This window comes from Heteronotia binoei, chromosome 2, assembly GCF_032191835.1.
Source record: "Heteronotia binoei isolate CCM8104 ecotype False Entrance Well chromosome 2, APGP_CSIRO_Hbin_v1, whole genome shotgun sequence".
NCBI classification, from domain to species: Eukaryota; Metazoa; Chordata; class Lepidosauria; order Squamata; family Gekkonidae; genus Heteronotia; species Heteronotia binoei.
This window is the reverse complement of record NC_083224.1, coordinates 8018487-8039765: the sequence shown is the minus strand read 5'-3', so window position 1 is coordinate 8039765 and position 21279 is coordinate 8018487. Positions and strand designations below refer to the sequence as shown.

The 21279-nt window shown below is 50.4% G+C and overlaps 1 protein-coding gene across 1 annotated transcript in view; it reads right to left on the bottom strand.

Moving 5' to 3' along the window:
• The window catches only part of LOC132567506 (interferon regulatory factor 4-like), a 39588-nt gene extending 20699 nt beyond the window's left edge, over nucleotides 1–18889 (bottom strand). The window contains exons 1-5 of the mRNA XM_060233185.1: nucleotides 18711–18889; nucleotides 10039–10231; nucleotides 7780–7871; nucleotides 6161–6272; nucleotides 1574–1708 (exon numbers count right to left, since the gene is read on the bottom strand). Of these exons, the coding sequence (XP_060089168.1) occupies nucleotides 1574–1708; nucleotides 6161–6272; nucleotides 7780–7871; nucleotides 10039–10231; nucleotides 18711–18884 (706 nt within the window). The 5' untranslated portion in view covers nucleotides 18885–18889. The remainder of the gene's footprint in view (nucleotides 1–1573; nucleotides 1709–6160; nucleotides 6273–7779; nucleotides 7872–10038; nucleotides 10232–18710) is intronic.
• Between the last annotated feature and the right edge of the window lie 2390 nt (nucleotides 18890–21279).

The window sequence follows — 21279 nt, the reverse complement described above, 5'->3', positions numbered from 1 at the left end:
GAACACAAGAAGAGCCCTGCTGGATCACACCAGTGAGGGTCCATCTAGTCCAGCCTCCAGCCTCCTGCCTCCACTTCCTCTGGAGGGCCAACAACAAGGCAGAGGGGCTGAGGCCTTCATAAAAACATCAGAAGAGCCCTGCTGGGTCAGACCATTGAGGGTCCATCTAGTCCAGCCTCCTGTCTCTCACAGTGGCCAGCCAGTTCCTCTGCAGGGCCAACAACAGGGCATAGAGGCCGAGGCCTTCATAAGAACCTCAGAAGAGCCCTGCTGGATCAGACCAGGGAGGGTCCATCTAGTCCAGCCTCCTGTCTCACACAGTGGCCAACCATTTCCTCTGGAGGGCCAACAACAGGGCATAGAGGCCGAGGCCTTCATAAGAACCTCAGAAGAGCCCTGCTGGATCAGACCAGGGAGGGTCCATCTAGTCCAGCCTCCTGCCTCACACAGTGGCCAACCAGTTCCTCTGGAGGGCCAACAACAGGGCAGAGCGGCAGAGGCCTTCATAAGAACATCAGAAGAGCCTTGCTGGATCAGACCAGGGAGGGTCCATCTAGTCCAGCCTCCTGTCTCACACAGTGGCCAGCCAGTTCCTCTGTTGGGCATGAAGGCCGAGGCCTTCCCCTGATGTTGCCTCCTGGCTCTGGGATCCAGAGGATTGGTGCCTCTGAATGTAGAGGTTCCTCTCAGTCACCAAGGCTCACAGCTATCGACAGACTTATCTTCCATGAATCTAGCTAATCCCCTTTTAAAGCCGTTTATTCCTTTGGCCACCACTACATCCTCTGACTCTCTCTGGTCATGGACTTCTAGGGTTTCTGGCAAATAAACTTAAATTTCCTCTCATCCTATTAATTTTCATGCACGCAGTAAGTCAAGGGGTCAGAAGGAACTAGGGATCCAACAACAGGGCAGAGAAGCTATAAGAACACCTCTGGAAGAAATCGGAAATGTGAATGTTCTTATCTGCCAATTCTCCCAAAGTCCCTCCTTTCCTCAGACTAGGGGTCCCCAATCTTTTTGACGTTCTGAAACGGCGTAATGGTTGCAGCCACAAAATGGCTGCCACAGATTGCCTTCAGTCGCGCAGTGAAGAGCCTTGGGCTGTGGTGGCAGTTCCTGTTAACGCAACTTTTTAAACAATCTACACAGCCAATCAAATCTCCAACACCCAATCAGAAGCCTCGCTGGGCAAAAGCCCCACCTGGCCCTGCCTACTTTTTTTTTATACCCCACCCTTCACTCTGAATCTCAGTCTCAGAGCAGCTGACAATCTCCTTTACCTTCCCTCCCCCCACACAACAAACACCCTGTGAGGTGGGTGGGGCTGAGAGAGCTCTCCCAGAAGCTGCCCTTTCAAGGACAACTCTGCGAGAGCTATGGTTGACCCAAAGTCATGCCAGCGGCTGCAAGTGGAAGAGTGGGGAATCAATCCCGGTTCTCCCAGATAAGAGTCCACACACTTAACCACTACACCAAACTGGCTCTTCTTTTGGAAGTGTACCCACTGGCACTGTAAGCAATCCAAAAAGGGGGCTGGGGGCGACCTGTGGGGCACGTTCTTTTTCCCTACCTGAATTGACGTTTTCGGGGGACACGGGAAACGAAGGATTCAGACCCTGGGTCCAAGGACTCGCGAAACGAAGACCCGGATGACTGCGTAGCTGCGCTAAGTTCCAGTTGTAAAAATACCCTTTTATTTGGTAGCCTGGGAGAAAGAAATACAAGCCACGGCATTTAACTTTTATTAATCCGGTCTATTTGAAGCGGCGCACTGATTCCAACACGGATACTTCTCTGACCGATTTCCCACTAGCCTTCCGCCCCTCCCACACTCCTCTTCTCTGCGGGGCTTCCGTCGGATTTCACCCTATCTGCCCCGGGGCTGCGACTAGCTCTGCCTTTTCTGCGCAGCAAGCAAGATCCTCTAAAAACCAGGTTTTGTTTGTGTCAGAACGTGTAACTTTTGCTTTACTTGCCTTGACCAAACTGACTCCGTGCTGTAACTTAGTAATAACATAGAGTGCCTGACCACAGCAATTAACCCTGGCCCCTGTGCTATGCCAAATATTTAGGGCAGTAGGGCAGGCGGCAGATAGTCTCTGCTTAACATCCAGAGGTGCCCTTTGAAGACAGGCCGTTTGGCCTTCACAACAGGGGAGCATCCTCCCTTCTGATAACGAAGGCTGGGAAGAAGAGACACTTGTCTGAGACCGTGTGAATGATGGTTTTATTGTGCTTTGCTGATGGCATAAAATGTAACCAACTGCCAAGAAATGGCATTACTGTTATTTCGTTGCTCTAGTACTGTAGTTCTTCAATAAAGATCCTAACTTGTAACAAGTATTGGACTCGTCTGAAGTTCATCCAAGTTCTGACAGTTTGCTGCGTGAAAAAGGAGCTAGCTGCACCTGGGAGCGGGGGTTGAAATCTCACCCTCAGTGAATAGTGAGGGCCAGTGGAGACTGTACAACAAGCCGTCACCAACCCTACACGGACTGCCGCTGGCAGCGGAAACATCTATGGTAGTCCCTGAGAAGATTCTAGCAACAGCCCCTGAAGGAGAGACGGGAATTTGGCATTTCTCCTGGAAGGCATCAGGAGGTGGCATCCCCAAATCCCCTCCAGTACCACAGGGCTGTTCCCCAAATCCTGGCCCTCAAAAGCCAAGATACGAAGAAAGAAATCATAGAATCCTAGAGTCGGAAGGAATCTCCAGGGTCATCGAGTCCAACCCCCTGCACAATGCAGGAAACTCACAAACACCTCCCCCTCAATTCACAGGATCTTCATTGCTGTCAGATGGCCATCTAGCCTCTGTTTAAAAATCTCCAAGGAAGGAGAGCCCACCACCTCCCGAGGAGGAAGCCTGTTCCACTGAGGAATCGCTCTAACGGTCAGGAAGTTCTTCCTAATGTCAAGTTGGAAACTCGTTTGATTTAATTTCAACTCCTTGGTTCTGGTCTGACCTTCTGGGGCCACAGAAAACAATTCCACCCCGTCCTCTACAGGACAGCCCTTGAAGGACTTGAAGATGGTGATCCTATCACCTCTCAGCCGCCTCCTCTCCAGGCTAAACATGCCCAGCTCCTTCAACCTTTCGTCATAGGACTTAGTTGGAAGGGACTTCCAGGGTCATCTAGTCCAACCCCCTGCACAATGCAGGAAACTCACAAACACCGGCCCCTAAATTCACAGGATCCTCATTGCTGTCAGCTGGCCATCTAGCCTGTTGAAAAACCTCCAAGAGAGGAGAGTCCAGTTAAAGCATAGAATCCCAGAGTTGGAAGGGACTTCCAGGGTCATCTAGTCCAACCCCCTGCACAATGCAGGAAACTCACAAACACCGGCCCCTAAATTCACAGGATCTTCATTGCTGTCAGATGGCCATCCACCCTCTGTTGAAAAACCTCCAAGGAAGGAGAGCCCACCACCTCCCAAGGAGGAAGCCTGTTCCACTGAGGAACTGCTCTAACCGTCAGGAAGTTCTTTCTAATGTCGAGCCGGAAACTCTTTTGATTTAATTTCAACCCATTGGTTCTGGTCCTACCTTCTGGGGCCACAGAAAACAATTCCACCCCATCCTCTATAGGACAGCCCTTCAAGGACTTGAAGATGGTGATCCTATCACCTTTCAGCCGCCTCCTCTCCAGGCTAAACATCCCCAGCTCCTTCAACCTTTCTTCATAGGACTCGATCTCCAGACCCCTCACCATCTTCGTCGCCCTCCTCTGGACCCGTTCCAGCTTGTCTATATCCTTCTTAAAATGTGGTGCCCAAAAGTGAACACAAGACTCCAGGTGAGGTCTTACCTGAGTGGAGTAAAGCGATACCATCACTTCACATGATCTGGACACTAGACTTCTGTGGCAAAATCGCATTTGGCTTTTTAGCCACCAAATGCCAGTTTTAGACTTCTCCCTTCCAACCTGATTACAAGTTCAGAGGGCAGCCGTGCCCGGCTGCTGAAGAAGAGCAAAACATGAATCCAGGAGCACCTTATCGGCCAACAAGATTTTTGGGGAATGACCTTTTGAGACTCGAAGCTCCTTTTGTCCAGAGGCAGGGGGCTGTGGCTCAGCGGTAGAACATCTGTTTTGTCTGTGGAAGGTCCCAGGTTCAATCCCCAGCATCTCCAGTTAAAAGGACCAGGCAGGAGGTGATGGGAAAGACCTCAGCCTGAGACCGTGGAGAGCCAGGAGGAGGAGCCGCGTGGCTCAGGGGAAGAACCTCTCCTTGGCAGGCAGAAGGTCCCAGGTTCAATCCCCGGCATCTCCAGTTAAAAGGACCAGGCAGGAGGTGATGGGAAAGACCTCAGCCTGAGACCCTGGAGAGCTGCTGCCAGTCTGAGTAGACGAAACACTGACTTTGATGGACTGATATAGGAGGAAAAGGAGGAGATTGAATTTATACTCCACCCTTCACTACCCAAAGGATTCTCAGAGCAGTTTATAATCTCCTTCCCCTTCCCCTCCTCACAACAGACGCTCTGTGAGGTAGGTGGGGCTGAGAGAGCTCTGACAGAAATTGCTCTTGAGAGAAAGTGCTCTGTGAGAACTGCGACTGTCCCAAGGTCACTCCAGCAGCTGCATGTGGAGGAGTGGGGGATCAAACCCGGTTCTCCCAGATAAGGGTCTGCACACTTAATCCTACACTCGGATTTAGCCACCCTAATTATGTATTTGTCCCCAGCTTTAGACAGGATTTTTAAAAGGAAGACACAGTACTGTGGTCTGAACTCTCTGCTCATGACCTGAGTTCGATTCCGGCGGAAGCTGGGTTCAGGTAGCCGGCCCAAAGTTGACTCAGCCTTCCATCCTTCCGAGGTCGGTCAAATGAGTCCCCAGCTTGCTGGGGGGAAAGTGTAAAAGGCTGGGGAAGGCAATGGCAAACCACCTCGTAAAAAGTCTGCCATGAAAACATTGTGAAAGCAACATCACCCCAGAGTCGGAAACGAATGGTGCTTGCACAGGGGACCTTTCCTTTCCTGGTGCCACTGCTACAAATTGTGGGCAAGCAAGTCTATTTGAAGCAACACTGACAATGAAACGCAAGATATCCCCCATGAATTCCACACAACCAGGATGCGGCCTAACATTTTCGCGAGATGTGAGGTACCACATGCTCCTTTAGCAACCACTCACTGGACTCCCTTCATCGCTCAACAGAGCCTGAACAGTTTACCTCACTGATGTCGTGAGGTAAACTACCACTTGGCCAAACCGAGTGGGCAGGCAGCTGTGGTGCAGAAGAATTTGAGAGACATGTCTCTAACGCCACGCCATTGCTACGCCATGCTGTCCTTTTGAAAAACTCACATCCCCCTCTCCAATATGTCTCAAGCTAGATTTCTATGCTAAGGAGACAGCCCATAGGTATCTGGTAGCAATAATTCCTGAGATGATGTACAGGTGGTATATGACTCCGAAAAAGCTGGCTAGGATGAGTAAGAAGATATCGGATAGATGTTGGAAATGTAGAAAACACGAAGGTTCTTTTTTTCACATGTGGTGGACTTGTAAAAAAGCGAAAGAGTATTGGAAGATGATACAACAAGAAATCTCCAAAATTTTGGGTTAGGACTTCAAGAAAACTGCAGAGACTTTTTTGCTTGGGTTACAATTAGAAAAATTTCCAAAGGAAGACAGGACTTTAATTTGGTACTTGCTCTCAGCTGCTAGGACATTGTATGCGCAGCTGTGGAAACAGGGAAAAATACCAGAGAAATGGGACTGGATTGTGAAAGTTTTATCGTGGAGTGAGATGGACAAATTAACTAAAACTTTAAAAGACTATGATCTAGATATATTCAAAAAGGAGTGGAAGAAATTTAAAAGATATATGGAGAAAAAATGGAATATAAAAAGTCATTTTATAATTTTTTTAGTAGTAATGAGAGAAGAAAAATATTGAACTTTGATTGGTTAGCGGTACCTTTATAATTGAATTTAAATTTATAACTTTGGGGAAGTCAAATATTGGAGGGAGGGGGGGTTGAAATACCATATGGGTTAGTATAGAAAAGAGACAATTAATTACTGTAACCATATGTTATTAATAAATTGTTAAAACAATAATTCCTGAGAAGGGGGAAGCTAACTCCCTCAGGAATGCCCGGGCCTGCCATGAACACTTCCCAGTCAAGACGCTTTGCCGTTACCTGGTTGCTCGTCTTGGTTTGGCTTCTGCACATTCTGTCGGGCTGAGGCCGCCTGAAAGGTCCCCGCTGGGCCGTCCGTGCTCTCTTGGCCTGACTCTGAGGACATGTTGGCCTACAGAGGAGGGACAGAGATTGAGCGAGATTGAGAGCTAACTTCTGTGGTCCAGGACTTCACATGATTTCTCAGGGCATCCATTTTCTTTTTGGGTGGTGGTGGGAAACACGGTCAAGTCATAGACAACCCATGGTGACCCCAGAGGGTTTTCAGGGCAAGGGACATTTAGAGGCGGTTTTCCATTGCCTGCCCAGTCCAATCCCACCTTACAGGCCAACAGAATTTTCCTGGGTACGGCAAGTACCCCCTGTCAATTTCCCAGAAGTTGCAAGAAATCATGCAAGAAAGGGGGAGGGACGGTGGCTCAGTGGTAGAGCATCTGCTTGGGAAGCAGAAGGTCCCAGGTTCAATCCCTGGCATCTCCAACTAAAAAGGGTCCAGGCAAATAGGTGTGAAAAACCTCAGCTTGAGACCCTGGAGAGCCGCTGCCAGTCTGAGAAGACAATACTGACTTTGATGGACCAAAGGTCTGATTCAGTATAAGGCAGCTTCATATGTTCATATGTTCACACAGTCCATTCTTTGGGGAGGTTTTATTCCTTAAACAACATGGAGGCAAAACAGTGTTTTGCTAAGACTGACGTCTTCCCTCAGGGGGTCCCTTATGCAGCTCACCCTAACCGTTCAAGAGCCTCGTGGCGCAGAGTGGTAAAGCTGCAGTACTGCAGCCTGAACTCTCTGCTCACGACCTGAGTTCGATCCCGGCGGAAGCTGGTTTCAGGTAGCTGGCTCAGGTTGACTCAGCCTTTCATCCTTCCGAGGTCGGTCAGATGAGTGCCCAGCTTGCTGGAGGGAAAGTGTAGATGGCTGGGGAAGGCAATTGCAAACCACCTCGTAAAAAGTCTGCTTGCATAGGGGGACTACCTTTGCAAGGATGACTCAGCCTTCCATTCTTCTGAGGTCAGTAAAATGAGGACCCAGCTTGCTGGGGGGAAAGTGTAGATGGCTGGGGAAGGCAATTGCAAACCACCTCGTAAAAAGTCTGCCGTGAAAACGTTGTGAAAGCAACGTCACCCCAGAGTCGAAAGTGACTGGTGCTTGCACAGGGGACTACCTTACCTTACCTTAACCGTTATACATTCAAGCAAAGCGGGAAAGGCAAGGCGGGAAGGGTTTTGACGGGTCCCCTGCCCCAAAATCCTGGCAACCCAGGTGCAGGTTAATCACACTCTAATGCAGCAACTGACCTTGGGCCTGGATGGAAACATCATGAATAACAAGTTTCACAGATAAGCCAAGCTGGTATACAAAGGGAGTAAATGCAATAGGAAAGCATGCAAGAGACATACAATAGTGTTCAAATTAAAACTTACTGTGGCAACCAGACGCTTGACACCTCCCAGAAATCAATCTTCCGGTTGCATTTTCTCATTCCATAACCCACCGCTGCACAGATTGACTGAACTTGTTTTCTATGTTCTGCAATCCGCCTTGGATCTCCGTGGAAAAGGGGGGCTATCAATAAAGTCAATACTTTTTTTTTTAAAAAAAAGAATGCTTTTACCTTGCTTAGCTGACCGCCCGCTCTGCTCTCTTGGTGCCCAGAGGCTGAGGGCTGGGCAGGATCCAGGATGGTCTCCTTGCCGTTTTCCTTGTCTTAAGAGAGGGAGAGAGCAAAAACACATAACATAAGAGAAGCCATGTTGAACATAAGAGAAGCCATGTTGGATCAGGGCAATGGCCCATCAAGTTCAAAACTCTGTGTCACTCAGTGGCCAAAAGAACCCAAGTGCCATCAAGAGGTCCACCAGTGGGGCCAGGACACTAGAAGCCCTCCCAATGTGCCCCCCCCAGCACCAAAAATTCAGAGCATCACTGCCCCAGACACAGAGTTACAACAATACACCGTGGCAAATAGCAATTTATGGACCTCTACTCCAGATGTTTATCCAATCCCCTCTTGAAGCTGTCTATGCTTGCAGCTGCCACCACCTCCTGTGGCAGTGAATTCCATGTGTTAATCACCCTTTGGGTGAAGAAGGACTTCCTTTTATCTTTACTAAGGGGCACCGTACAGAGCAGGGAACCAATGGCCCAGTGTCTCTACCAGACCAGGTGGTTAACAGGATCAGAGAAAGACAACTGAGCAGTGCAGAAGATTCATTCAGGTAAGGCTATGAAATGAGGCCGATCTCCGGTCTTTTATTCCATTTCCTCACCCACTCCCGGTGTACACTGTCATTGGCCAGTTTTCTCCCTCAGCTTCCAGTCTGTTTGTCTCCCACAACAGCCACCCTGAGGGTTCAGCCAAAAAAACCAGGTGCCATCAGGAGGTCCATCAGTGAGGCCAGGACACTAGAAGTCCTCCCACTGTGCCCCCCCTAAGCACCAAGAATACAGAGCATCACTGCTTCAGACATAAGAACATAAGAGAAGCCATGTTAGATCAGGCCAGTGGCCCATCCAGTCCAACACTCTGTGTCAAGAAGTGGCCAAAAAACCCAAATGCCACCAGGAGGTCCACCAGTGGGGCCAGTACACTTGAAGTAGGGTTCCCATTTTCCACAGTTATTTGTTTGCACTTTTCCTTTACTGTGGTACTCTAGGTTGCTCATTCTCCAGGTGGGGCCTGGAGATCTCCCAGAATTACAACTGCTTTCCAGACGACAGAGATCGGTTTCACTGGAGGCAACGGCTCCTTCCAGGACCAGGTTCTATGGCCTTATGCCCCCCTGGGTCCCCCCCTTCCTTCCCAAACCCTGCCTCCTGACATGAACATATGAACATCTGAAAGCTGCCATCTACTGAATCAGACCCCCCCCCCTTGGTCCATCAAAGTCAGTCTTGTCTACTCAGACTGGTAGCGGCTCTCCAGGGTCTTAAGCGGAGGTTTTTCACGCCTACTTGCTTGGACCCTTTTGAGTTGGAGATGCCGGGGATTGAACCTGAGACCTCCTGCTTACCAAGCAGATGTTCCACCACTGAGCCACTGTGCCTCCCCGATAATAAACATACGAAGCTGCCTTATACTCTCAGACCCTGAGTCCATCAAAGTCAGTCTTGTCTACTCAGACTGGCAGCGGCTCTCCAGGGTCTCAAGCTGAGGTTTTTCACGCCTACTTGCTTATTGTTATGTGGGATCTATTGTTGGAAGCCGCCCTGAGCCATTCGTGGGAAGGGCGGGATATAAATTCTAAATAAATAAAAAATAAAAATGCCGGGGATTGAACCTGGGACCTTCTGCTTACCGAGGAGATGCTCTACTCCTGAGCCATGGCCCCTCCCCAGCTAGTTCCTAACCGAAGCCCTTCCTCTGAGACCCTGGAGATCAGCTGCTGGTCTGAGCAGGCGATACCGCCTTTGATGGCCCAATGCTTTGGTCCAGTACAGGGCAACACGTGCTAAGAAAAGAGGAAAGGTCCCCTGTGCAACTCTGAGGTGATGTCACATCACACCATTTTCACTGCAGACTTTTTACGGGGTGGTTTGCCATCACTTTCCCCAGTCCTCTACGCCTTCCCCCCAGCAAGCTGGGGACTCCTTTGACCAACCTTGGATGGATGGAAGGCTGAGTCAACCTGGAGCCGGCTACCTGAAAACCCAGCTTCCACCAGGGATCGAACTCAGGTCGTGAGCAGAGCTTAGGACTGCAGTACTGCAGCGTTAACACTCTGCCGTCGCCTCTGCAAGAGGCCCGGGCTCTCACCGCCCCACCCCTCGCAACACCGAGAGGCCACTCACCGCACCCAGCCCCTGCAGAACCTGCAAGGCCAGTAACCCCCCCCCCCCCGCAAGAAGCGCCCCCCCCTCCCCAGGACGGTACCGGCATCATGGGCTTCCTGCGGCGAGACGACGCGGTAGACCTTGTAGGGTTCGGAGATGTCAAGGTGGCTCCGCTCGGGCACCTCCTGGAAGTCGACGCTCTTGTTGAGGGCGCAGCGCAGGCGCGTCTTCCAGACCGACGGGTCCGCCTTGTCCAGCCCTTCGTGGAACTTGCCTTTGTGGATGGCCCAGGCCTGATGGGGGGTGGGGAGGAAGGGCGCAAGGAAGAAGAAGACGACACTGGATTTATATCCTGGCCTCCACTTAGAATCTCAGAGCGACTCACGATCTCCTTTCCCTTCCTCCCCCACAACAGACACCCTGTGAGGTAGATGAAGATATTGGATTTATATCCCGCCCTCCACTCTGAAGAGTCTCAGAGCGGCTCACCATCTCCTTTCCCTTCCTCCCCCACAACAGACACCCTGTGAGGTAGATGAAGATATTGGATTTATATCCCGCCCTCCACTCTGAAGAGTCTCAGAGCGGCTCACCATCTCCTTTCCCTTCCTCCCCCACAACAGACACCCTGTGAGGTAGATGAAGATATTGGATTTATATCCCGCCCTCCACTCTGAAGAGTCTCAGAGCGGCTCACCATCTCCTTTCCCTTCCTCCCCCACAACAGACACTCTGTGAGGTAGATGAAGATATTGGATTTATATCCCGCCCTCCACTCCGAAGAGTCTCAGAGCGGCTCACAATCTCCTTTACCTTCCTCTCCCACAACAGACACCCTGTGAGGTAGATGAAGATATTGGATTTATATCCCGCCCTCCACTCTGAAGAGTCTCAGAGCGGCTCACCATCTCCTTTCCCTTCCTCCCCCACAACAGACACCCTGTGAGGTAGATGAAGATATTGGATTTATATCCCGCCCTCCACTCAGAAGAGTCTCAGAGCGGCTCACAATCTCCTTTCCCTTCCTCCCCCACAACAGACACCCTGTGAGGTAGATGAAGATATTGGATTTATATCCCGCCCTCCACTCCGAAGAGTCTCAGAGCGGCTCACAATCTCCTTTCCCTTCCTCCCCCACAACAGACACCCTGTGAGGTAGATGAAGATATTGGATTTATATCCCGCCCTCCACTCCGAAGAGTCTCAGAGCGGCTCACCATCTCCTTTCCCTTCCTCCCCCACAACAGACACTCTGTGAGGTAGATGAAGATATTGGATTTATATCCCGCCCTCCACTCCGAAGAGTCTCAGAGCGGCTCACAATCTCCTTTACCTTCCTCTCCCACAACAGACACCCTGTGAGGTAGATGAAGATATTGGATTTATATCCCGCCCTCCACTCTGAAGAGTCTCAGAGCGGCTCACCATCTCCTTTCCCTTCCTCCCCCACAACAGACACCCTTTGAGGTAGATGAAGATATTGGATTTATATCCCGCCCTCCACTCTGAAGAGTCTCAGAGCGGCTCACCATCTCCTTTCCCTTCCTCCCCCACAACAGACACTCTGTGAGGTAGATGAAGATATTGGATTTATATCCCGCCCTCCACTCCGAAGAGTCTCAGAGCGGCTCACAATCTCCTTTACCTTCCTCTCCCACAACAGACACCCTGTGAGGTAGATGAAGATATTGGATTTATATCCCGCCCTCCACTCTGAAGAGTCTCAGAGCGGCTCACCATCTCCTTTCCCTTCCTCCCCCACAACAGACACCCTGTGAGGTAGATGAAGATATTGGATTTATATCCCGCCCTCCACTCCGAAGAGTCTCAGAGCGGCTCACAATCTCCTTTCCCTTCCTCCCCCACAACAGACACCCTGTGAGGTAGATGAAGATATTGGATTTATATCCCGCCCTCCACTCTGAAGAGTCTCAGAGCGGCTCACAATCTCCTTTCCCTTCCTCCCCCACAACAGACACCCTGTGAGGTAGATGAAGATATTGGATTTATATCCCGCCCTCCACTCCGAAGAGTCTCAGAGCGGCTCACCATCTCCTTTCCCTTCCTCCCCCACAACAGACACCCTGTGAGGTAGATGAAGATATTGGAATTATATCCCGTCCTTCACTCCGAAGAGTCTCAGAGCGGCTCACCATCTCCTTTCCCTTCCTCCCCCACAACAGACACCCTGTGAGGTAGATGAAGATATTGGATTTATATCCCGCCCTCCACTCCAAAGAGTCTCAGAGCGGCTCACAATCTCCTTTCCCTTCCTCCCCCACAACAGACACCCTGTGAGGTAGATGAAGATATTGGATTTATATCCCGCCCTCCACTCTGAAGAGTCTCAGAGCGGCTCACCATCTCCTTTCCCTTCCTCCCCCACAACAGACGCCCTGTGAGGTAGATGAAGATATTGGATTTATATCCCGCCCTCCACTCCGAAGAGTCTCAGAGCGGCTCACAATCTCCTTTCCCTTCCTCCCCCACAACAGACACCCTGTGAGGTAGATGAAGATATTGGATTTATATCCCGCCCTCCACTCCAAAGAGTCTCAGAGCGGCTCACAATCTCCTTTCCCTTCCTCCCCCACAACAGACACCCTGTGAGGTAGATGAAGATATTGGATTTATATCCCGCCCTCCACTCTGAAGAGTCTCAGAGCGGCTCACCATCTCCTTTCCCTTCCTCCCCCACAACAGACGCCCTGTGAGGTAGATGAAGATATTGGATTTATATCCCGCCCTCCACTCTGAAGAGTCTCAGAGCGGCTCACCATCTCCTTTCCCTTCCTCCCCCACAACAGACACCCTGTGAGGTAGATGAAGATATTGGAATTATATCCCATCCTTCACTCCGAAGAGTCTCAGAGCGGCTCACCATCTCCTTTCCCTTCCTCCCCCATAACAGACACCCTGTGAGGTAGATGAAGATATTGGATTTATATCCCGCCCTCCACTCCGAAGAGTCTCAGAGCGGCTCACCATCTCCTTTCCCTTCCTCCCCCACAACAGACACCCTGTGAGGTAGATGAAGATATTGGATTTATATCCCGCCCTCCACTCCGAAGAGTCTCAGAGTGGCTCACAATCTCCTTTCCCTTCCTCCCCCACAACAGACACCCTGTGAGGTAGATGAAGATATTGGAATTATATCCCGCCCTCCACTCCGAAGAGTCTCAGAGTGGCCCACAATCTCCTTTCCCTTCCTCCCCCACATCAGACACCCTGTGAGGTAGATGAAGATATTGGAATTATATCCCGTCCTTCACTCCGAAGAGTCTCAGAGCGGCTCACGATCTCCTTTCCCTTCCTCCCCCACAACAGACATCCTGTGAGGTAGGTGGGACTGAGAGAGCTCACTCGGAAGCTGCCCTTTCAAGGACAACCTCTGGAAAAGCTAAGGCTGACTCAAGGCCATTCCAGCAGCTGCAAATGGAGGCGTAGAGCATCAAACCCGGTTCTCCTCACTTAACCACTACACCAAACTGATTTATATCCCGCCTTCCGTACTGAATCTCAGAGCGGCTTTCAAGGATAACTCTGCCAGAGCTCTGGCTGACCCAAGGCCATTCCAGCAGCTGCAAGCAGAGGAGTGGGGAATCAAACCCGGTTCTCCCAGATAAGAGAGCTTTGGCTGACCCAAGGCCATTCGAGCAGCTGCAAGGGGAGGAGTGGGGAATCAAACCCGGTTCTCCCAGATAAGAGAGCTCTGGCTGACCCAAGGCCATTCCAGCTGCTGCAAGGGGAGGAGTGGGGAATCAAACCCGGTTCTCCCAGATAAGAGAGCTCTGGCTGACCCAAGGCCATTCCAGCAGCTGCAAGGGGAGGAGTGGGGAATCAAACCCGGTTCTCCCTGATAAGAGAGCTTTGGCTGACCCAAGGCCATTCGAGCAGCTGCAAGGGGAGGAGTGGGGAATCAAGCCCAGTTCTCCCAGATAAGAGAGCTCTGGCTGACCCAAGGCCATTCCAGCAGCTGCAAGTGGAAGAGTGGGGAATCAAACCTGGTTCTCCCGGATAAAAGTCCGCACACTTCATTTGTTCTGAGGGCCCGATCTGACATAAATGAGACCTTGTTGGACCGAACTATGTTGGGCCCTGCCGTGTGTGTATCTGTGTAAGATAACGTTGCAGAGGTATAAACTTTATAAAGGACACGGGCCAGAGGAGAGAAATCCATCCACCTGGATAGAATTAAAGATTTTTTTTAAAACTTAAAATAAAACCTGCTGGAACTTAAATCTGGTACTTGCTCTCAGCTGCTAGGACATTGTATGCGCACTTGTGGAAGCAAGAAAAAAAATACCAGAGAAATGGGATTGGATTGTAAAAGTTATGACATGGAGTGAAATGGACAAGTTAACAAGGACCTTAAGAGACTATGATTTAGAAGTATTTAAGATGGAGTGGAAAAAGTTCGGAAGATATGTAGAAAAAGAGTGGAAAATAAAAGGATATTGGACAATTTTTGATAATGACTAAATACAAGAGGGAGGAGGATATTAATTTTGGTTCTTATTAATTAAGGGTACCTTTAATATTAAGATTTTAAGTCTATAACACTGGCGGGGGTCAAGTAACGGGGGGAGGTGTGGGTAGAAAGTAATATATGGGATAGATTAAAAAAAAGTAATTATTAATGAAGTAAGAAATTGAAATTTATTACCATATGTTACTAATAAAATTGTTTGAAATCAACAAAATAAAACCTGCTTAAAACATTAGCACTCGTTGGACTTAAAGGTGCTTTCTTGCTATCTCTCCCATGGGATCCAGGGAACGTGGCAAAGGAAGCTCTGGCTCTTTCCTTCCTTCCCCAGGGGACCAGGAGGGGGAAGGAGCCTCAGCCAATAGAAATAAGAGAGGCTTGGCTCAGTAGTTCTGCTGCGCAATTGAGAGAGCCTGGCAAAGCAAGCTCTCCCTCCCCCCTTCCTCCCCAAGAGAAGAGCCTCAGTCAATGAAGAAAATAGAGGCTTTGCTCTGTAGCTCTTGTGTGATTGAGCGAGCCTTGCTATTAAGCGAGCTCAGAGGTCTGATAGGAGCCCTCTGAGGGCCTAATTAGGACCCTGGGCTGCATAGAATGATAGAGTTGGAAGGGACCCCCAGGGTCATCTAGTCCAACCCCCTCCCACACACAATGCAGGAAATTTACAAATACCGCCTCCTAAATTCACAGGATCCTCATTGCCGTCAGATAGCCATCTAGCCTGTTTAGATCTACATCTAAACATCTACATGCGCCCCCTTGCCCAGATTGCCCGGAGATACGGGCTGGGTTGTCACCAGTATGCGGATGACACCCAGCTCTATCTACTGATGGGCGGCCGGGCTGACGATGTCCCTATAAACTTGGACCGGGCGTTGCAAGCTGTGGCAGATTGGATTAGGTCAAGTGGGTTGAAATTGAATCCAGCGAAGACAGAGGTCCTTTGCCTAGGGCGCGGCGGTCCGGAGGGAGGGATCTCCCTTCCAGCTTTTGACGGTGCGTCACTGGTACCAGTGCGCAGGGTCAGGAGCTTGGGAGTGCTACTGGAGTCTTCCTTGACAATGGAGGCCCAGACAGCAGCCACTGCCAAATCCGCCTTCTTTCATCTTAGGCAGGCGAGGCAGTTGGCTCCCTTCCTGGAACGCAATGACCTGGCAACTGTGATCCATGCAACGGTTACCTCGAGGCTAAATGCCCTCTACGTGGGGCTGCCCCTGTGCCGAATTCGGAAACTGCAGCTAGTGCGGAATGCAGCAGCCAGACTGCTATTGGGCCTACCTCGGTGGGAACATGTACGGCCTAGGCTGCGGGAGCTGCATTGGCTGCCAATTGTTTACCGAGTTCGTTACAAGGTGCTGGTTATTACCTTTAAAGCCCTATATGGCCGAGGACCTGCCTACCTTAGGGACCGCCTCTCTCCATATGTTCCCCAGAGAGCACTACGACCCAGTTCTCAAAACCTTCTGGAAGCACCTGGGCCAAAAGAGGCCAAACTAAAAACAACTAGAGAACAGGCCTTCTCTATAAAAGCACCCCAATGGTGGAACCAGCTGCCGGAAGAGGTGTGGGCCCTGCGGGATCTTGGCCAATTCCGTAGGGCCTGCAAAAGCGCCCTCTTCCGGCTAGCCTTCTAAGATGGAGCTTGGAATAAACACCACGCCATCATTAACATAACTGAGAGAGTAGCACTATTAGATTATATTTTTGAGACTGTTTTTAGATTATTTAAATATTTAATTGTTAACTGTATTGAACTGGATAATCTTGTTTTATTGTTTTAATATGGCTTTTGCCATGTCCTGTAAGCCGCCCTGAGCCTGCCTCGGCGGGGAGGGCGGGGTATAAATAAAATTATTTATTATTATTATTATTATTATTATTATTATTATTATTATTATTATTATTATTATTATTATTTTAGAGTTGGAGGGGACCTCCAGGGTCATCTAGCTCTTCCCCCTGCACAATGCAGGAAACTCACAAATACCGTCGTCCCCCCCTTAAATGTGCAGGATCAGAATTGCATGTTTAACACCCCTGCCCTACACCACACTGGAGGGGGGGATTGGAGGCTCCAGCAGGGCTCTCCAGTGCTCCCTGCTGGCTGCGTCTCATCACTTAGGGGGCGGTGTTTGTGAGTTCCCTGCATTGTGCAGCGGGTTGGACTAGATGACCCTGGAGGTCCCTTCTCATTCTAAGATTCTATGATTCTAAGATCCTGTGAACTTAGGGGGAGGTGTTTGTGAGTTTCCTGCATTGTGCAGGGGGTTGGACTAGGTGACCTTGGAGGTCCCTTCCACTCTATAATTCTATGATTCTAAGCTTCCACAGGCTTTCTCGGGAGGTGGTGGGCTCTCCTTCCTTGGAGGTTTTTCAACAGAGGCTAGATGGCCATCTGACAGCAATGAAGATCCTGCGAATTTAGGAGGAGGTGTTTGTGAGTTTCCTGCATTGTGCAGGGGGTTGGACTAGATGACCCTGGAGGTCCCTTCTAATTCTAAGATTCTAGGATTCTAAGATCCTGTGAACTTAGGGGGAGGTGTTTGTGAGTTCCCTGCATTATGCAGCGGGTTGGACTAGATGATCCTGGAGGTCCCTTCCAACTCTAAGATTCTAGGATTCTAAGATCCTGTGAATTTAGGGGGAGGTGTTTGTGAGTTTCCTGCATTGTGCAGGGGGTTGAACTAGATGATCCTGGAGGTCCCTTCCAATGCTAAGATTCTATGATTCTAAGAGCCTGTGAACTTAGGGGGAGGTGTTTGTGAGTTCCCTGCATTGTGCAACGGGTTGGACTAGATGACCCTGGAGGTCCCTTCTAATTCTAAGATTCTATGATTCTAAGATCCTGTGAACTTTTGTTAAAATTTTTGTTAAAATTTTAAGGTTTTTTAGGTTTTTAAATGTTTTGACTTTTAAATGTAATAATTCTGAACTCTGTTTACTGTTTTATTGTTTGCTGTGAGCCGCCCTGAGCCATTTTGTGGGAAGGGCGGGATATAAGTTATAGAATAAATAAATAAATAAACTTAGGGGGAGGTGTTTGTGAGTTCCCTGCACTGTGCAGCGGGTTGGACTAGATGACCCTGGAGGTCCCTTCCAATGCTAAGCTTTTATGATTCTAGAATTCTAAGATCCTGTGAATTTAGGGGGAGGTGTTTGTGAGTTCCCTGCATTGTGCAGCAGGTTGGACTAGATGACCCTGGAGGTCCCTTCCAACTCTAGGATTCTAAGATCCTGTGAACTTAGGGGGAGGTGTTTGGGAGTTCCCTGCATTGTGCAGCGGGTTGGACTAGATGACCCTGGAGGTCCCTTCCAACTCTAGGATTCTAAGATCATGTAAATTTAGGGGGAGGTGTTTGTGAGTTCCCAGCATTGTGCAGCGGATTGGACTAGATGACCCTGGAGGTCCTTTCCGACTCTAGGATCCTAGGATTCTAAGATCCTGTGAATTTAGGGAGGTGTTTGTAAGTTCCCTGCATTGTGCAGGGGGTTGGACTAGATGACCCTGGAGGTCCCTTCCAACTCTAAGATTCTAGGATTCTAAGATCATGTAAATTTAGGGGGAGGTGTTTGTGAGTTCCCAGCATTGTGCAGCGGATTGGACTAGATGACCCTGGAGGTCCCTTCCGACTCTAGGATCCTAGGATTCTAAGATCCTGTGAATTTAGGGGGGTGTTTGTAAGCTCCCTGCATTGTGCAGGGGGTTGGACTAGATGACCCTGGAGGTCCCTTCTAATTCTAAGATTCTAGGATTCTAAGATCCTGTGAATTTAGGGGGAGGTGTTTGTGAGTTCTCTGCATTGTGCAGCGGGTTGGACTAGATGACCCTGGAGGTCCCTTCCAATTCTAAGATTTTATGATTCTAGGATTCTAAGATCCTGTGAATTGAGGGGGAGGTGTTTGTGAGTTCCCTGCATTGTGCAGGGGGTTGGACTAGATGACCCTGGAGGTCCCTTCTAATTCTAAGATTCTAGGATTCTAAGATCCTGTGAATTTAGGGGGAGGTGTTTGTGAGTTCTCTGCATTGTGCAGCGGGTTGGACTAGATGACCCTGGAGGTCCCTTCCAATTCTAAGATTTTATGATTCTAGGATTCTAAGATCCTGTGAATTGAGGGGGAGGTGTTTGTGAGTTCCCTGCATTGTGCAGGGGGTTGGACTAGATGACCCCGGAGGTCCCTTCCGACTCTAGGATTCCACAATCCGACCCTGTCCCCAGCGCCCCCTGCCGGCGGCGCCCCGAAAACGCGCCGGGCTCCCAGGCTCGACGGGGCGGGCCCGACGGTACCTTGAAAAGCGCGGCGTCCTCCCGCTGCCGGTAGTCTTGCTTGGCGGCGTGCTTCCAGGGGATGCGGAAGAGCTGCCGCTCGCGGTCCTCCCAGCGCAGCCCCGGGTAGCGCCCGCTCTCCACCTGCGCGATCAGCCACTCCTTCAGCCGCAGCGGGGGGCTCGCCTCGGCCATGAGAAAATCCCTGCCTCCCGCCGGCTCCGGGAGCTCTCCCGGAACGACGCGGGCTGCGGCCCAGAGGAAAGGAAGCCGGTACCCTGGAGAGAGGCGGGAGCTTGAGAGGGCGCCGTCGATTCCACGACAACGTCCCCCCCCCCAACCCACCCCTTCTGCACCCCCGCCGGGAGCTGGCAACCGGCGGCAGCGGCGGCAGCCCCCCTCGGCTTTACCTGCCTCGTGGACGCCTCCCCCGATAGCAGCTCCTTTTTGTGTGCCCAGCGCCACCCAGCAGGCGAAACCGAAAGCGCCGCGGGCGGTTTCGCTTTCGCTCCGGCTCAAGCGCCTCTGCCCTCCTCCCCCACCTCCCCGTTGCCTTTTTCCCCGGGCGGCGCGCAGAAAAGGGAAACCTGGAAGGCACCGCCATGCCCAGCCGCGCCTCCCAGGGCCCGGGGAGGGAGCACAGAGCGGTGGCGTTATCTGACACAGATAACAATAGAACAAAGCAGGAGTCCAGCTGCACCTTCAAGACCAACAAAGTTTGTTGACAGCAATGAAGATCCTGTGAATTGAGGGGTCCCATGCTCTTTAACTTGTTCATAAATGATTCGGAGTTGGAAGTGAGCAGTGAAGTGGCCAAGTTTGCGGATGACACTAAATTGTTCAGGGTGGTGAGAACCAGCGAGGATTGTGAGGCACTCCAAAGGGACCTGTTGAGGCTGGGTGAGTGGGCGTCAACGTGGCAGATGCGGTTCAGTGTGGCCAAGTGCAAAGTAATGCACATTGGGGCCAAGAATCCCAGCTACAAATACAAGTTGATGGGGTGTGAACCGGCAGAGACTGACCAAGAGAGAGATCTTGGGGTCGTGGTAGAGAACTCCCTGAAAATGTCAAGACGGTGTGCGTTTGCAATAAAAAAGGCCAACGCCATGCTGGGAATTATTAGGAAGGGAATTGAAAACAAATCAGCCAGTATCATAATGCCCCTGTATAAATCGATGGTGCGGTCTCATGTGGAATACTGTGTGCAATTCTGGTCACCGCACCTCAAAAAGGATATTATGGCATTGGAAAAAGTGCAGAAAAGGGCAACTAGAATGATTAAGGGTGTGGAACACTTTCCTTATGAAGAAAGGTTAAAACGCTTGGGGCTCTTTAGCTTGGAGAAACGTCGACTGAGGGGTGACATGATAGAGGTTTACAAGATTATGCATGGGATGGAGAAGATAGAGGAAGAAGCCCTTTTCTCCCTTTCTCACAATACAAGAACTCGTGGGCATTCGATGAATTGCTGAGCAGTCAGGTTAAAACGGATAAAAGGTACTTCTTCACCCAAAGGGTGAGCCGCCCTGAGCCACTTCGGTGGGAAGGGCGGGATATAAATTGAAATAAACTCGAAACTTGATGAACATGTGGAATTCACTGCCACAGGAGGTGGCGGCGGCTACAAGCATAGCCAGCTTCAAGAGGGGGTTAGATAAAAATATGGAGCAGAGGTCCATCAATGGCTATTAGCCACAGTGTGTATATATGTGTGTGTGTGTGTGTGTGACAATGGAAAAACTCATCCGAGAGCTACTGTTTGCTGATGATGCTGCACTCATCTCCCACTCGGTATCAGCTCTGCAGCATATGACGTCCTGCTTTGCAGAGGCTGCCAAGCTATTCGGCCTAGAAGTTAGTCTGAAGAAGACAGAAGTTCTCCACCAGCCTGCACCCCAGGAAGATTATCACCCTCCCTGCATCACTGTGGGTGAATCAGTTCTGAAGACAGTCCAGCAGTTCAGCTACCTGGGGTGCATCATCTCCTCAGATGCCAAGATCGACAAGGAGATTGACAACAGGCTGGCAAAGGCAAACCGTGCATTTGGCCGACTGCACAAAAGAGTGTGGAGCAACAAGCATCTGAAAAAAGGCACAAAGATCAATGTTTACAAAGCTGTTGTGATGACAACCCTCATCTATGGCTCCGAATCGTGGGTTTTATACCGTCATCACCTGCGACTCCTTGAGCGCTTTCATCAGCGCTGCCTTCGCACCATCCTCAACATCCACTGGAGTGACTTTGTGACCAACACTGAAGTCCTCAAGCGGGCAGAGGTTACCAGCATCGAGGCACTGCTGTTGAAGACGCAGCTGCGCTGGGCAGGGCATATTTCTAGGATGGAAAACCACCGCCTTCCCAAGATTGCCCTGTATGGCGAACTCTCCACCGGCCATCGAAATAGAGGGGCACCAAAGAAGAGGTACAAGGACTCCTTGAAGAAATCCCTTAGCACCTGTCACATCAACCATCACCAGTGGTCTGACCTAGCCTCAGATCGCAAAGCATGGAGGCACACCATCCACCAGGCTGTCTCTTCCTTTGAGAACGCACGCATAGCTGGTCTTGAGGACAAAAGGAGATTGAGGA